Source organism: Mastigoproctus giganteus, chromosome 5 (genome assembly GCF_048544385.1).
Source record: "Mastigoproctus giganteus isolate SK-2022 chromosome 5, ASM4854438v1, whole genome shotgun sequence".
In the NCBI taxonomy this organism is placed as follows: domain Eukaryota; kingdom Metazoa; phylum Arthropoda; class Arachnida; order Uropygi; family Thelyphonidae; genus Mastigoproctus; species Mastigoproctus giganteus.
This window is the reverse complement of record NC_143579.1, coordinates 101,280,363-101,297,696: the sequence shown is the minus strand read 5'-3', so window position 1 is coordinate 101,297,696 and position 17,334 is coordinate 101,280,363. Positions and strand designations below refer to the sequence as shown.

Genomic DNA, 17,334 nt, shown 5'->3' with positions numbered 1-17,334 from the left:
GGAACATGGAACATCCTTGCCTTACACCCCTACCAATGGGAAATCACGGAATATTTTAAAGAAAATAGAACAGAGAAAGCAGTCCAAAAAAATTCTCAATTCGGCTAATAATAATGGCTACTATTACTGGCATTGCCACTTCATTTCCAGAAGTAAGCACTTTAAGGAAAAGATTGAAAAGACATCATTTCGATTATGAATGTAGAGAGAAAGCTATTCAGGATCTGCAACAAAATTTCAAAATTAATTTTTTCTTTCAAATTATGGACACAATTTTTTCTTTTACTGAAAGGTTTAGAAATATGAAAGAACATGTACAAATATTTAAAATATTTTATAATACTTCTGAATTTAAAAAAATGGTAACATAACAATTTCTTAAATCTTTGCAAAGATTTACGTAATAAATTAAGTGACATTGATCATAATGAGTCTTAGGTTTAGCATTATTTGAAGAATTTAGAGTATCAAATTTATATTGAAGACAATATTACTCCATTTGAAGTGTTACAATATATTTTTAAAAACAATTTTACAGATACTTTTTCAAATGTGGCAGTTGCATTAAATATTTATGCAAATGAAGGGAATAAATGGTTGCTCTTACCAAGAAAGGCTTAAGTTCTGCAAATTGCAGCTTCTGGAGACTAGGCTCCTGTGAGGTGATCTCATTGTGGTGTATAAGACCTTGAATGGGTTGAGCAGGCTTAATGCTAATGGAATTCTTCCCCTTGCTCGGATTATGCACTTGCGAGAGCATAAATTCAAACTGAAGAAAGACAGTTGTAGAACATTGTTTAGAAATTTGCATTTAGCCAGCGAGTGGTTGAATGTGGAACAAACTTCCATCTGTTGTTGTGGAAGTTGACAGCTTAAATAAATTCAAGCAAGAACTGGACAGACTTTTGGAGAGGATGGGGAGGTGATAGGAAATGGATTTTTTTCCCCTTTTTTTTTTTTCTTTGGCTGATGCTGTATAACTTTTTTGCATCATATGCCACACTACTAATGCAAATGCCAATTTTTCTGACAATTTTTCCAGTTTCAGTTGGCTTGGGTGAACAGAGTTTTTCAAAATTAAAATTAATGAAAAATTATTTACGATCGACAATGTGTCAACAACGACTCTCTAAGTTGGCAGTAATTTCAATGGAAAATGATCATCTGGAACAAATAAACATAAATGAAATAATTAATAAATTCGCATCTCTTAAAGCAAAGAAACATAGATTTGTATTTTTTTTTAACATTATAATTTTCCTTTTATTTTATTATTGTGATAGAGTACGATTATTGTGATTTAGAATTTAAAGTTTATTTCCGGAATTTCAGAATGATTTTGTTATTTTTGTTTGTTGTTTCATTACGTTATATGTGAGATATGTTTAATTCTTTTCTTTTTCAATAAATAATTATTTACATTAAATAATTATTTACATCTCATTTTATTTTTTAATCGAAATATTTTTGGGCGGCAAATTGGATTTCACTTACTGGCGGAACATAGGGTCACAGTGGCCCTGAGTTCATCTGACATACATTTAAGTCTAAGCATTAAATAATATTTCTTAGTTGGCATGAAAAGCCTATTAACTTCTATAATTATTTCCCCGAATGTTTCTCATTTAGAATATTGACACCTCCGTAGCCAGGTGGGAAGGAGCAGCAGTACATAGCACACGCGTCTTGATTAGACCGGGGTTCTAGCCTGTCACCACCAAATATGGAGGATGCGGAAAGGTCAGGGAATAACTACCGCATATCCCAGAGAAATATGGCCATAGTTGCTAATGCTCCTAAAAAAAAAAAAAAAAAATCATTTAGAATTTGTTGTTGTCATCAGTTGGTGTCACTGTATAGAATTTCAAAACTGCATGAGACCACTATAGTCTGTTACAAAAATGAAAAACCTTTTCCTTTACTCTTTATGTAGTTACTTCTTTAAATAAATCTTACATCAATACACTGTTATCACTACCACCTAATGGTTCTTTTATCTGCAGATTCTTAATACATGAATAATCACTGCTGATATTGCTCTCTCTTGTTGCCTCTCTAACATGCTACTGTAGAAAACAGTGATCCAATGAATCCACAAATTCTTGCTAGTGTGTGAGTGACCAACCCACAAGTTCCAGTCAATATTTGAAAAGTTAAAATCCTCCATCATAAGACATTATGGTTAAATAATCCACTCTATTTCTCTGCACAGTTGTTTGTTGTACTCAGTTATAACACCCTCCTACTCTCTTTTTGCTTTCCCAGTACTTATGTCATACCAAACTGACTGAACATTGCATTGGTCACCTTTCTCATCTGAATGCACTGCCTTAGATTTCACCCCCCTCCTATCCTGACTGTCATTTTTGTACATATTGTACTCCCCATATTCAAATTTTACATCCCTTATATCTGAGTGACACTGTATCTCGGACATCCCAAAAATGTCTGCATTTTGATGACTTGACCAACATTCAAGTTTATCAAATTTATTTATTGTGCTCCTAACATACAAGTATAGATGCACTTAGTTACCCTAACTCAGCCCATGTGTTTACTAGTTCCATGATGACTCATAGCAGATCTTGAAATCCCTGGCAGCTTGCTTTCCAGGCTGCTGCTGCACGTTCCAATAGAAGCAGTGCAAGAATCACTTTCACCTCTACCCTGGCTACTGTTAATCTATTAGTCTATGAATCCTTCCAGGCTAGCACTTTTCAACCCACCCAACACTGCCTCAATAGCATCAGCAAATATTCTTGCACCCTTTCTATTTAAGTGTATCCCATTTCCTGTAGAAGCAGTCTCTCCTGTTAGCAAGGACAGGCCATGCTAGGAAAAATTCTCCCCTCCCCATGAGCCTTGCACAATCTGTCTCCCCCCCTCCCCCCCTCTCTCTCTCTCTCTCTCGGGCCGAACTGATTGACAAGGCTTGCATCATATACTCTCTCGTCTGGGCATAATTGCAGACACTTTAAAATTTAACACTAACTTGTGACTTTTTTTTTCCCCCAACATTGCCCTGTACTTATTAAGTAAGTCAACAGATCTCCTACTCTTAATATCATTACTGTCAACATGTACAACAATCACCCCTTGTGTACTTAAAAAATGCTATCTGCTCTACAATGTCATCAACTTTTGCCCCAGCAGACATACCCTAGTCCAATTCCACCTATCCTTTTTGCAAAATATATTTCTCTGATAGTGTCAGCAACCATGTTTTTTTTTTTTTTTTTTTTTACCTTTGGCAGATTTTCAACTAAGTTTGCTTCCTGGCATCATTATGGCATTTTAATACTAATACAATATAATACCACTATATGTTAAAGAACATGGTACGTAAGACTACTGAGACTAAATCAGAAATGAAGCATTGTGAACTTAACTCTAATTATACCCCTTTTATGCTATACATACCTCATACACATTTTCTTTCTCATTATCAGTAGCTTTTCCTTTCAGTAGCTGTTCTGTCTCCTCACTACCACTCATGGCGTCTCCTGAGTTCTGTCTATCCTAATTACTCCTAAAAATTAAAGAATGAACAGAAATTTTCACTCCAAATACTTTGTAATAAAATATAATATTAACTTTAACTAATAAGTACAGTGAAGGTAAAGAAAGCCTGCATAGAAGCATGCAAAAGTTGATGAAATTTACCAGTAAAAGTACTTTACCATAACGGCATTTGTATTGTTGCTCGCTCGGTAAACAGACGGTGGGTGTTATTGGTCAGGAGTAGAAATTGAATCCCATGGGAGCTTGAAAACCCTCCCAAAGTGGAGGGGATAACCTGAACTTTTTTCTTTAGAATCACTGGTGGACTAGCGGATAAATTGTTTATTAAAAAAAGAAAAGGCAAAGGAACCCCACACGAGAAGCATGGCAATCTTTGAAAAAGTTTACAGGTGAAACTACTACGTTACAAACATTTTTACGACACCAGAACTTGCAATATGACTGTTCAAGATTTAATTAGTTAATTCAATTGGTGATTCTAAAGAAAAAAGGTCAGGTTACCCCCCCTCCACTTCAGGAGGATTTCAAGCTCCCATGGGATTCAACTTCTACTCCAGACCGATAACACTCATCGTCTGTTTACTGAGTGAGCAACAATACAAATGCCATTACAGCAAAGTACTTTTACCAGTAAATTTTGCATGCTTCTCGTGCAGGCTTTCTTTACCTTAGCCATAAGTATTTCTGAAATGTTTTTATTTAATTTTTTCAAATAATCAATACTTTTCTTAATTTTACCAAACTGAGATCATGGGGAAAATCCACAATATCATTTAAATTCCACCAAGTGCCACAAAAAAGGTTCACCAATCAAAAATGACCGTTCCAAATTTAAATACGAGTTAAAAACTAAACAGCAGAACTTTGCCGATTGTTATTTGGTTTTTAGGAGCATTAGCAACTAAGGCCATATTGCCCTGGGATATGTGGTGGTCATTCCCTGACCTTTCCGAATCCTCCGTATTTGGTGGTGACGGGCTTGAACCCTGGTCTAATCAAGAAGCGTGTGCTACGCACTGCTGCTCCTTCCCACCTGGCTACGGAGGCGCCAGAACTTTGTTCTAGGGGAAAAGTTACATCATATAATTTTGTTCTTATGATATCCTGCATTTCTCCAGTTACACTTATGGGAACCACACTAAACTTGGTCAAATTGTAGAATTCTTGTATAATGTCACAACGTACTATAAGAGATGTTGGAAATTTTTGCCATTCTGTGCTAAATAGTCAAACCGCATCCTTCAAGAGTCACTAAGACCAGTATAATACGTCACTAGTCACTCTGATTTGTCAATGCTAGTGCTATTATGGTTTCTTTTTTCCCCCAAGAGCATACACCTAGCTATAAGGTTTCTTGCACATGCAGAGGTCAGACTGTGTGTGTGTGTGTGTGTGTGTGTGTGTGTGTGTGTGTGTGTGTGTGTGTGTGTGTGTGTGTGTGTGTGTGTGTGTGTGTGTGTGTAAAATATGCTGCATTTTTTGTTTAATTATATTTAGACAAACTATGCTTCATCGTGGTTCAGTCTTCCAGTGTAACTAATGGAATGGCCTAAAGTTGCCGCAGTTTTTCAAAAGAGACTTCACAATTATGAAATATAGTAAAGCGTGATAAAACACTTTTTCATAAGATAGTGAAATTTTGTTTAAAGTACCAACTTTGTAGTACCACAAAGTTGGTATCATTCTCTTGGGTTACTGCTACCCATATGCAGTACTTCGCATTTGTCAATATTAAACTTCAGTTGCCACTTATCAGCCCACTCTCTTGGTAACAGGATCCCTTCATTCCCCTCGCCAATCTTGTTGCCCTTCTCTGTACACGCTCAAGTAAATCTACATCCTTCCTAAAATGAGGCTTCCAGACCTGTACGCAGTACTCAAGGCGTGGCCTGACCATTGCCTTATACAGAGAGACAATCACCTCCTTCTCCCTGCTAGCAAAATTCCTATATATCATTGACAAAACTCCATGACCTGCCTGGCAGCCTGTCTGCATTGCTCAGAAAACGTTCATATCTGACTGCACAATTACCCCCAGGTCTTTTTCATTTTCTACCACCTTAAGCGTAGTACCACACAGTTGGTACGTTTCTCTGGGGTTACTTCTACCCATATGCAGTACTTTGCATTTGTCAAGGTTAAACTTCAGTTGCCACTTCTTAGCCCATCTGCCCAAATTATCTAGATCCTGTTGCAGTAGCACACTGCCATTACTGACATTAACAACCCTGCCAACCTTTGTATCATCTCCAAACTTGCACATTAAGCATGATATACCTTCATCGATATCATTGATAAATACACAAAACAGAAATGGGCTCAGCACCAAACCCTGGGGGACTCTGCTAATAACATAAGTCAGCATAGAGCAGTGTCCATTTATTACCACTCTCTGCCGTCTCCCACTCAACTATCACTTTATCCATTGCAGTAACTTGCCCTTAATGCTATACCACCCAATTTGTACAGCAGTCTTCCATGTGCAACAGTATCAAAAGCTTTCCTGAAATCGAAGTATATGATATCAAAATCATTTTTAGCATCCAGTTCCTTTGTGACCACATCGTAGTATCAAATCAAATTTGTTAGACAAGACTTCCCCTTAACAAACCCATGCTGTATCTGAACTATTGCTGCTGTGTTGTCTAGGTGATCCTGTATCACCTCTTTAACCAGCGACTCCATTATTTTTCCCGGAACAGAAGTTAAACTAACAGGTCTATAATTATTTGTCACCCTTTGAACCCCCTTTGTGAATTGGGGATACATTTGCACATCTCCAGTCCATGGGGACCTTCCCTGACTCTAAGGATGCTCTCATAATTATGCCTAAGGGTTTGCTTACTTCCCTTGCTGCCTCCTTCATTATAACTGGATAGATTCCATCTACCCCAGGTGCCTTTTTTATGTTTAACTTCAACAATTTTTCCTCCTCTTTGCTCTCGATTATCAAAAAATCACTTAGCTCCCTGTTAGAGTTTGATTAACTTCTGGCATTCCCCTCATTGAATAACTCCTCATATGTGAATGTAGATGCAAAATACTCATTCAGTTTATCAGCTACTTGATCAGGATCATAAATAGTCAAACCATCTATGTTAAGTGGACCAATCTGATTCATCCCCTTCCTTCTAGAAGTTGATAAACTTCTGGCATTCCCCTCCTTGAATAACTCCTCACGTGTGAATGTAGATGCAAAATACTCATTCAGTTTATCAGCAACTTGAGCAGGATCATCAATAGATGAACCATTTATGTTAAGTGGACCAATCTGATTCATCCCCTTCCTTCTATAGTTACATAAATAAAGAACTGTTTGCTGTTCTTCTTTGCATCCTTTGCCAAAGATTTCTTGTAATTTGCCTTCACCTGCCTAACCTCCTTTGTGACTTGATTACAGACTAGCTTATATCTATCATAGGCTTCACTGCCGCCTAATAATTTAAATGTATCCCATGCATTTTTCTTCCCTGCCACGAGCGTCATTAATTCATCTGACATCCATTTAGGCCTGAACCTTGAACAGTATTTCATAGTTGGTATGAAAAGCCTAGTAGCCTCCAAGGTTAAGTCTCTGAAGGCTTCCCATTTAGTATTCACTTGTGGTAACATCAGTTGATCCCATTCTACAGAATTTAAAAACTGTCTGAGACCTCTGTAGTCACCTTTACAAAATCAAAAACCTTCCCTTTACTCTTGATCATAGTTACATCTTTAAGTAAATCTCACATCAGTACACTGTGATAACTGTCACCTGGTGGTTCCTTTATCTGCAAATTCCTAATCCATGCATGATCATTACTGATAATCAGATCAAGGGTATTACTCCCCTCTGGTTTCCCTTCGAACATGTTGCTGTAGAAAACAATCCTCCAATAAATCCACAAAAGCCTTGCTGCCATGCGAGTGACCAACCCACAAGTTCCAGTCAATATCTGGAAAGTTAAAATCCCCTATTACAAGCCATTCTGATATACTGGCCCATTCTATTTCTCTCTGCAACTGTTCATTGTACTCATCAGTGTCATTAAGCCTATAACATACTCCTACTCTCATTTTTTCACTTTCCTAGTGTTTATGTCACACCAAACAGATTTAACATTGCACTGTCCACCCGTGTCAACTGGATGCACTTCCTTAGATTTTATGTATTTCTTAACTAACAGCAAACCCCCCCCCTTCCTACTCTGTCTGTCCTTTCTGTACACATTGTACTCTCCAAATTCCAATTCTGCGCTGCTTATATCTGTGTGACACAACGTCTCTGATATCCCAACAATATCTGCCTTTTATGTCTTGATCAGCACTTACTAATTTACTATACTTCTAGCATTAGTACACATGCAATTATACATGCACTTGTTCTTACTCTTACTCTTAGTTACCCTAACACAGCCCATTTATTTACTTGTTCCATGATGACTCCCAGCAGCTCTTGAAATCCCCAGAAACTTGCTCTCTGGGCTGTTGCACATTACAATAGAAGCAGTGCAAGAATCACTTTTGCTTCTACCTGTGGCTACCGTTAATCTTTTAGTCTGCGAATCCCCCCCCCCAAACTAGCAGTTTTCCAACGCACCGAACTGCCTTGATAGCATCAGCAAATATTCTTGCACCCCTTCTATTTAAGTGTATCCCATCCCTGTAGAAGCAGTCTCTCCCGTTAGCAAGCACTGACCATGCTGAAAAAAATTCTACCACGTGAGCCTTGCACCGTCTCTCCAGGGCCAAATTGATTGACAAGGCTCTCATCATATGCTCTCTCCTATCGTGTCTGCGCAGAATTGCAGACAGACACTTTCAAATTTAACTCTAACTAGCGACTTTTTTTTCAGCATTGACCTGTACTTGTTAAGTAAATCTGCAGATCTCTTACTCTTGTCATTAGTTCCCACGTGTACAACAATATCACCTTTTGTGCACTTAAAAGATGATATCTGCTCAATGTCATCAATTTTTGCTCCTGGCAGACATACCCTGGTCCTATTTCACCCATCCTTTCTCCATACTATATTTCCCATTTCCCTGACAATAATCACCGACAATAACTAGCTCCTGTGGGACCAGCGCATTCTGCCTTGGAGATTGCCGCTATGTTGCCTGAATGCACAGAAGTGAGCTCCTCCATTGAGTTGGGTAGCTTAGAGCTTGATGGGTCCCTCATATTAATTTCTTCGAGGGCATTTACCTATACCTCAAACTCTCATAAACGCCCATCAGAACACTGAGTTAGCACCTAATTTCTTCACAGTCTCTGCACAAAGGTATCCTCCTTGGCAAGATCATGTCCTGTTCTATACTGGTCTGCAAACATTTCACACATTGTTTTAGAATGGCCCCCTTCAGTTCTCCCATGAGCCATAGCACTCTGGCTATTTTGTGAATGCTGCTTTGCTGCTCTAGTCCTGGTCATGATTCTGTTTAAGTATAATTTAATTAACAATGAAATTTAATAGGATTAATAAATTTTATTGATAATACAATACTAATCTAACAGATTTCTAATACACTGCTACGTACTTTGCTATCTAGTTTTACGGTATTCTGTATCATATCACAATGGCAGCAAGTTATGAATGTAAAATCTATGGACACTAAGTATTAACTTTCAAAATCAAAATGTTTGCAGTTTGTGACTGTAAACCCTATTTTTCAAGTATCCCCAAGCAAAAAAATCTAAAGGGGTGTGATCTGGTGACCTATAAGATATTCAAAAGCACTTCCTTGATGACCTATCCATTAATCATGAAATTCATTGTCAAGGTAATTGTGCACAGTTGTGCACGATTATTAATTCCTTCATCATTCTAAAAACATTTGTATGGTTCTCGTGAACACAGTCTTGTTGATTTTCTTGGAGTACACAAGATTGCATTTCTTGCAGCTTCAACTTTTTCATTACTGCTTGATGTCCTCTTCCTGCCACATACTAAGTTATTGATATTCTGAATGGTTCCATGCTCCTCAAATTTATACCACAAATGAGTAATTGTTAAAACTGGAAAATTGAAAGTAATGGTCAGCTTGGGTTAACAGCTATGTACATTGAACAACTGAAGAGTGGAAAAGGGTTACTGTGAATGAATGAATCCAAATTTGAAATTTCTGGACCCAAGCGTAGAGTTTGTGAGACAATCAACTTAAAAAAAAAAATGGTGCCACACTGTTTAGTGCCTACAATGATGCACTATGGTGGTACCATCATAATCTGGGGTTGCTTTTTTCTTTTTTGGAGTGGGCGACATCGTCAGAACTGAAGGAATTTTTAAGAAAAGAAGACTATAAAAGCATTCTTAAATATAATGCAGAGCCAGGCCTCGCATAACACAGCTTTTATGGGATATTTTTCAACTAGCAGTAACTGAAAAACGCATTTATCAGTTACCGTTAGTTGAAAAAATATACCACTTTTCATTTTACACGATGCAAATTTCCAATTAACGCGATCTTTTTTTATGTGATAGTTGAAAAAGATCTGAATCGCACACTAAGCTATACTGCCCGTCGGACAGGAAATAAACAAGCATTTGCCCACCTCAGTGTGTTCCATCGGAAGAAAACGTGCGTTACTTGTTTGTCTCCTGCTAAAAAGCCACTTGCAGACTTGCATTTAAAAATTCTAATTTTTAAATGCAAAAAAAACTTTAATTTTTAAATCGGTCAGATGAAAATGTTACTGCAAAGGAGATAACAGTAAAAGAACTAGATGAAATCTTTTGTATCGCAGAGAACCTCAAACCTTGAGGTTCTCTGTGATATTTATTTTGCCAGGGCCTAGACAAGATTGTTGTCGGCTATCAGAAATTGATTGACGAAAAAAAAGCCAACACTGTTCAAATATTTCTGTAAAAAATAGTTTTTTCATTATGAATTTTATGCCAGAAGTTCCCTAACTTTCTCAGTTCACAGTGCCCATAGTGTCTCAGTAATTTTTCACGGTGCCCCTTGGTCAAAAGAAATACCTAACAGTTCCATTTATTAAGTACAGTAGTTAGGTCCCAACAACTTAATAAGTAACGTTGAAACTGTGAACTACCTTGAGCTAGTAGTTCACGCAGTGTCTGACAGATGTCGAGTATTGCTGTGTTTCCCTCGAAATTTTAAAATATTTAATAGTAGTGGAGAACGAGGGTAGCCTGTGCGGATGTACATTTTTGCCGCTCCTGGAACAGAGAAGTTTTTTCTGATTTATTTTCTGTTTTATTAGCTTAAATTGGCATATTAACTTATTTTCTAGAGTAGCTTTATATTTCTATTTACGATACATAGTTTAAAGTAACTTAGATAGAGATTTTGTAGGTATTACTTAGTATCGGAGAGGGTATCAAATCCACATGTTTACCGTTCATAAATTGCCGCCATTGTTACGCGATAATAGATAGCATAAGCTTAATATAGTATAGTATAGTACATAATATTGTCAATTAATCAGATAATTAATCTTGTTGAACTTCATTGTCAATTAAATTGTACTATTAACTATACATATAATGACTTGGGTTACGTAACATAAATAATTAATACTTAACTTGATACGGAAGTTATATAAAGGGATTTCGTAGATAAAACTCGATACTGAAACATAAATATAGGGTTATAACTGTGTTGGGATATAGGTTTAGGGTTTTAATTTTGTACTGAAATTGAAATTTTATTGAAATTAAATTGAAATCATGACTCAGACCAGAGCAGCAAAGCAAAAGGCTCAAGCTAATGGGAGTGCTGTGGCTCAGGGTAGAACTGAGGGGGGGGGGGGCAGTTGCCCTCTGAATCACAGCCTATTAAAATGCACTACTTGCTTGATGTTTGTGGAGCAATCAAGTACGGGACATAATACTGCCATGGGGGATGTCTTTGTGTGTGCACGCGATGCAAGGAGTGGAAGGAAATCAGACGACAACTCAGCGTTGTTATGGGCCTATATGAGAGCTTGAAGGACAGGGTGAATGCCCTCAAAGGATTACAAGTGAGGGCCCATCAAGCTCTCAGCTGCCCACACCAATGCCAGAGCTTGCACTTGGTCATCGCGCAACACAGCAGCAACCCCCAAGGCAGAATGCGCTGGTCCCAAAGGAACTAGTAGTTGTTGGTGACTCTATTCTCAGGGAAACATGTTTTGTAAAAAGTATAGGTGGAACAGGATCAGGGTATGTCTGCCAGGGGCAAAGGTTGATGACGTTGTAGAGCGGATATCATCCTTTAAAGGCACAAAAGGTGATAACTTAACAAGTACAGGTCACTGTTGAAAAAAAACCGTGAATTAGGGTTGAATTTGAAAGTGTCTGAAATTCTGCCCAGACACGATAGGAGGGAGTATATGATGAGAGCCCTGTCGTTCAATTCGGCCCTGGAAAGATTGTGCAAGGCTCAAGGGGTAGAATTTGTTTCAGCCTAGTCTGTACTTGTTAACAGGAGAGACTGCTTCTACAGGGATGGGATACACTTAAATAGAAAGGGTGCAAGAATGTTTGCCGATGCTATCGAGGCAGTGTTAGTTGGGTCGGAAAACTGCTAGATTGGGGGGATATAAGGATTAATAGATTAACAGTAGCCACTGACAGAGGTGAAAGTGATTCTTGCACTGCTTCTATTGGAATGAGCCGCAGCCTGGAAAATAAGATGCAGGATATTTCAGAGACTGCTGGGAATCATTGGGGTACAAGTAAACACATGGGTTGTGTTAGGGTAGCTAAGAAAAAGAACAGGTGCATATATACTTGCACACACACCAATGCTAGGAGTTTAGTAAATAAATTTGATGAATTTGAGGTATTGCTCAAAACATCCAAGGCAGATATTGTGGGGATTTCAGAGACGTGGTGTCACACAGATATAAGGAATGCAGAACTGGAATTTGGGGAGTACAATATCTACAGAAGGGATAGACAGGATAGGAAGGGAGGAGGGGTTATGCTATTAGTTAAGAAATACATAAAATCCAAGGAAGTGAAGCCAGTCGACATTGTGGACAGAGCAGTGTCGAGTCAGTTTGGTGTGACATATGCATTGGGAGATCAAAATTGAGAGTAGGAATGTGCTATAGGCCTAATGACTCTGATGAGTATAATAAGAAATTGTACGGGGAAATAGAGTGGGCCAATAAATCAGAGAGTCTTATAATGGGGGATTTTAATTTCCCAGATATTGACTGGAATTTGGAGGCTGGTCACTCACACACTAGCAAGGCTTTTGTGGATTTATTGGATGATTGTTTTCTACATCAGCATGTCCGGGCGGCAACTAGAGGGAGTAATACTCTTGATTTGATTATCAGTAGTGATTCTTCATGCATTAAGAATCTGCAGGGAAATGAACCACTAGGTGGCAGTGATCACAGTGTGCTGAAGTGGGATTTACTCAAAGAGGTAACTACCATTAGGGGTAAAGGGAAGGGTTATTGCTTTCGTAAAGGCGACTACGATAGACTGAGACAGCATTTAAATTCTATACAGTGGGACCAACTGATGATGTTACCAAAAGCAAATTCAAAATGGGAAGCATTCAAAGAACTTATCTTGGACGCTACTAGGCTTTACATACCAACTAAGAAATATTGTTCAAAGTTTAAGCCTAAGTGGATGTCAGATGAACTAATGAGACATATAGCAGAGAAGAAAAATGCATGGGATACTTACAAATTAACACGTGACACAGAAGCCTATGATAGATACAAGTTGATCTGTAACCAAGTTACAAAGGAGGTTAGGCAGGCGAAGGCAGATTACGAGAAATCTTTGGCAAGGGATGCAAAGAAAAACAGCAAAGAGTTCTTTACTTATGTAAACTCTAGAAGGAAGGGGATGAATCAGATTGGTCCACTTGATATCGATGGGTCAACTGTTGATGATCCTGCTCAGGTAGCTAACAAACTAAATGAATATTTTGCATCGACATTCACACACGAGGAGTTATTCAGCGAAGGGAATGCCAGAGGTGTATTCAACTCTGGCAGTAAGCTAGAGAATCTTGTAATAACTGAGAGTAAAGTGGTGGAGAAATTGTTGAAGATAAATACAAGAAAGGCACCTGGAGTGGATGGGATCTACCCAGTTATATTAAAGGAGGCAGCAAAGGAAGTAAGCAAACCCTTAGCCATAATTATGAGAGCTTCCTTCGACTCAGGAGAAGTACCCATGGACTGGAGATGTGCAAATGTGACCCCAATTCACAAAGGAGGATCAAAGGGCGACACAAGTAATTATAGACCTGTGAGTTTAACTTCTGTTCCTGGAAAATTAATGGAGGCACTGGTTAAAGAAGCACTGCGGGATCATCTAGACAAGACAGCTTGACGTTGTAGAGCGAATATCATCTTTTAAGGGCACAAAAGGTGATATAGTTGTACACGTTGGCACTAATAATATTAAGAGTAGGAGACCGGCAGAATTACTTAACAAGTACAGGTCACTGTTGAACAAAAGCCGAGAATTAGGGTTGAATTTGAAAGTGTCTGCAATTCTGCCCAGACACGATAGGAGGGAGTATATGATGAGAGCCTTGTCGATCAATTCGGCCCTGGAAAGATTGTGCAAGGCTCAAGGGGTAGAATTTTTTTCAGCCTGGACTGTACTTGTTAACAGGAGAGATTGCTTCTACAGGGATGGGATACACTTAAATAGAAAGGGTGCAAGAATATTTGCTGATGCTATCGAGGCAGTGTTAGGTGGGTCGGAAAACTGCTAGCTTGGGGTGAGACAAAGACCAATAGATTGACAGTAGCCACTGGCAGAGGTGAAAGAGATTCTTGCACTGCTTCTATTAGAATGAGCAGAAGCCTGAAAAACAAGATGCATGGTATTTCAGAGACTGCTGGGAGCCATTGCGGTACAAGTAAACACATGGGTTGTGTTAGGGTAGCTAAGAATAGAAACAGGTGCAGGTATACTTGCGTGTACACCAATGCTAGGAGTTTAGTAAATAAATTTGATGAATTTGAGGTATTGCTCAAAACATCAAAGGCAGATATTGTTGGGATATCAGAGACGTGGTGTCACACAGATATAAGGGATGCAGAACTGCAATTTGGGGAGTACAACGTCTACAGAAAGGATAGACAGGATAGGAAGGGGGTGGGGTTATGCTATTAGTTAAGAAACACATAAAAACCAAGGAAGTGAAGCCAGTCGACATCGCTGGACAGTGCAGTGTGGAGTCAGTTTTGTGTGACATAAACATTGGGAGATCAAAATTGAGAGTAGGAGTGTGCTATAGGCCTAATGACTCTGATGAGTATAATAAGGAACTGTACAGGGAAATAGAGTGGGCCAGTAAATCAGAGTGTCTTATAATGGGAGATTTTAATTTCCCAGATATTGACTGGAATTTGGGGGCTGGTTACTCACACACTAGCAGGGCTTTTGTGGATTTATTGGATGATTGTTTTCTACATCATCATGTTCGGGAGGCAACTAGAGGGAGTAATACTCTTGATTTGATTATCAGCAGTGATTCTTCATGCATTAAGAATCTGCAGATAAATGAACCACTAGGTGGCACTGATCACAGTGTGCTGAAGTGGGATTTACTCAAAGAGGTAACTACCATTAGGGGTAAAGGGAAGGGTTATTGCTTCCGTAAAGGCGACTACGATGGACTGAGACAGTATTTAAATTCTATACAGTGGGACCAACTGATGATGTTACCAACAGCAAATTCAAAGAACTTATCTTGGAAGCTACTAGGCTTTACATACCAACTAAGAAATATTGTTCAAGGTTTAGGCCAAAATGGATGTCAGATGAACTAATGAGGCATATGGCAGAGAAGAAAAATGCATGGGATACATACAAATTAACACATGACACAGAAGCCTATGATAGATACAAGTTGATATGCAACCAAGTTACAAAGGAGGTTAGGCAGGCGAAGGCAGATTACGAGAAATCCTTGGCAAGGGATGCAAAGAAAAACAGCAAAGAGTTCTTTACTTATGTAAACTCTAGAAGGAAGGGGATGAATCAGATTGGTCCACTTGATATTGATGGGTCAAGTGTTGATGATCCTGCTCAGGTAGCTAACAAACTAAATGAATATTTTGCATCGACATTCACACATGAGTTGTTATTCAGGGAGGGGAATGCCAGAAGTGTATTCAACTCTGGCAGTAAGCTAGAGAATCTTGTAATAACTGAGAGTAAAGTGGATGAGAAACTGTTGAAGATAAACACAAGAAAGGCACCGGGGGTGGATGGGATCTATCCAGTTATATTAAAGGAGGCAGCAAAGGAAGTAAGCAAACCCTTAGCCATAATTATGAGAGCTTCCTTGGACTCAGGGGAGGTACCCATAGACTGGAAATGTGCAAATGTGACCCCAATTCACAAAGGAGGATCAAAGGCTGACACAAGTAATTATAGACCTGTGAGCTTAACTTTTGTTCCAGGAAAATTAATGGAGGCACTGGTTAAAGAAGCACTGCAGGATCATTTAGACAAGACTTCAGTTATAGCTCAGACACAGCATGGTTTTGTTAAGGGGCAGTCTTGCCTGACCAACTTGATTGGATACTATGATGCAGTCACAAAAGAACTGGATGCAGGGAATAACTTTGATATTATATACTTGGATCTTAGAAAGGCTTTTGATACTGTTGCACATGGAAGACTGCTACACAAATTGGAGCAGTGTGACATTGGAGGCAAATTGCTGCTATGGATAAAGGGGTGGTTGAGGGGGAGAAGACAGAGAGTGGTAATCAATGGACACTGCTCATCGTGGACTGATGTTATTAGTGGAGTCCCTCAGGGCTCAGTGTTGGGTCCATTATTGTTTTCTGTATTTATAAATGATATTGATGATGGTATATCGGGCTTAATGTCCAAGTTTGCAGACGATACAAAGGTTGGCAGGGTTGTCAAGGACACTACTGACACTATGCTGCTGCAACAGGATCTGGAAAGGTTGAGCAGATGGGCTGAGAGGTGGCAAATGAAGTTTAACATTGACAAATGTAAAGTACTACACATGGGAAACAGCAACCCCAGAGCAACGTATCAACTCTGTGGTACTACACTGACAGTGGTAGAGAATGAAAGGGACTTGGGGGTGGTTGTGCAGGCAGATATGAAGTTCTCTGAGCAGTGCAGACGGGCTGCAAGAGTAGCTGATGGAGTATTGTCAATGATATACAGGAATTTTTCCAGCAGGGATAAGGAGGTGATTATTCCATTGTATAAGGCGATGGTCAGGCCACACCTAGAGTACTGTATACAGGTCTGGAGGCCTCATTTCAAGAAGGATGTAGAGCTGCTGGAATGAGTACAGAGAAGGGCAACAAGATTAGTGAATGGAACAAAGGGGTGCTCTTACGAAGAAAGGCTTAAGTTTTGCAAATTACAGTGTCTGGAGACTAGGCACCAGCGAGGTGATCTGATAGAGGTGTATAAAGCCTTGAATGGTTTAAGCATGCTCAATGCTGATGGGATTCTTCCTCTAGCTCAGAAAAATCACCTGAGAGGGCATAAATTCAAATTGAGGAAAGACAGATGTAGGATAGATGTGCGGAAATTTGCCTTTAGCCAGCGGGTGGTTGGTTGGTGGAACAGACTTCCATCCCTTGTGGTGGAGATTGATAGCCTAAATAAGTTTAAGGCTCAGCTGGACAGGTATTTTGAACGAACAGAGGGGTGAAGTGGAAGTGGGTTTTTTTTTTTTTTTTTTTTTTTTTTTGGCTGATGCTGCATAAGCTTGCTTTCTTGCATCAAATGCCTCTACTAATGCTAATGCTAGAGACCTCTACTCACAGACTATACTGGGACCATGCCATAATGATGGACAAGACCTCGCACAACAGACCAGACAACCCTGATCGAT

General features: G+C 39.0%; 1 protein-coding gene across 2 annotated transcripts in view; it reads right to left on the bottom strand.

Annotated features, from left to right (window-relative positions):
• Nucleotides 1–17,334, bottom strand: part of LOC150085588 (neurensin-1-like) — a 215,983-nt gene that overhangs the window by 23,267 nt on the left and 175,382 nt on the right. For both annotated transcript variants that reach the window (XM_090374130.1, XM_090374131.1), the window contains exon 2: nucleotides 3,421–3,529. In XM_090374130.1, the coding sequence (XP_090230256.1) occupies nucleotides 3,421–3,495 (75 nt within the window). In that variant the 5' untranslated portion in view covers nucleotides 3,496–3,529. The remainder of the gene's footprint in view (nucleotides 1–3,420; nucleotides 3,530–17,334) is intronic.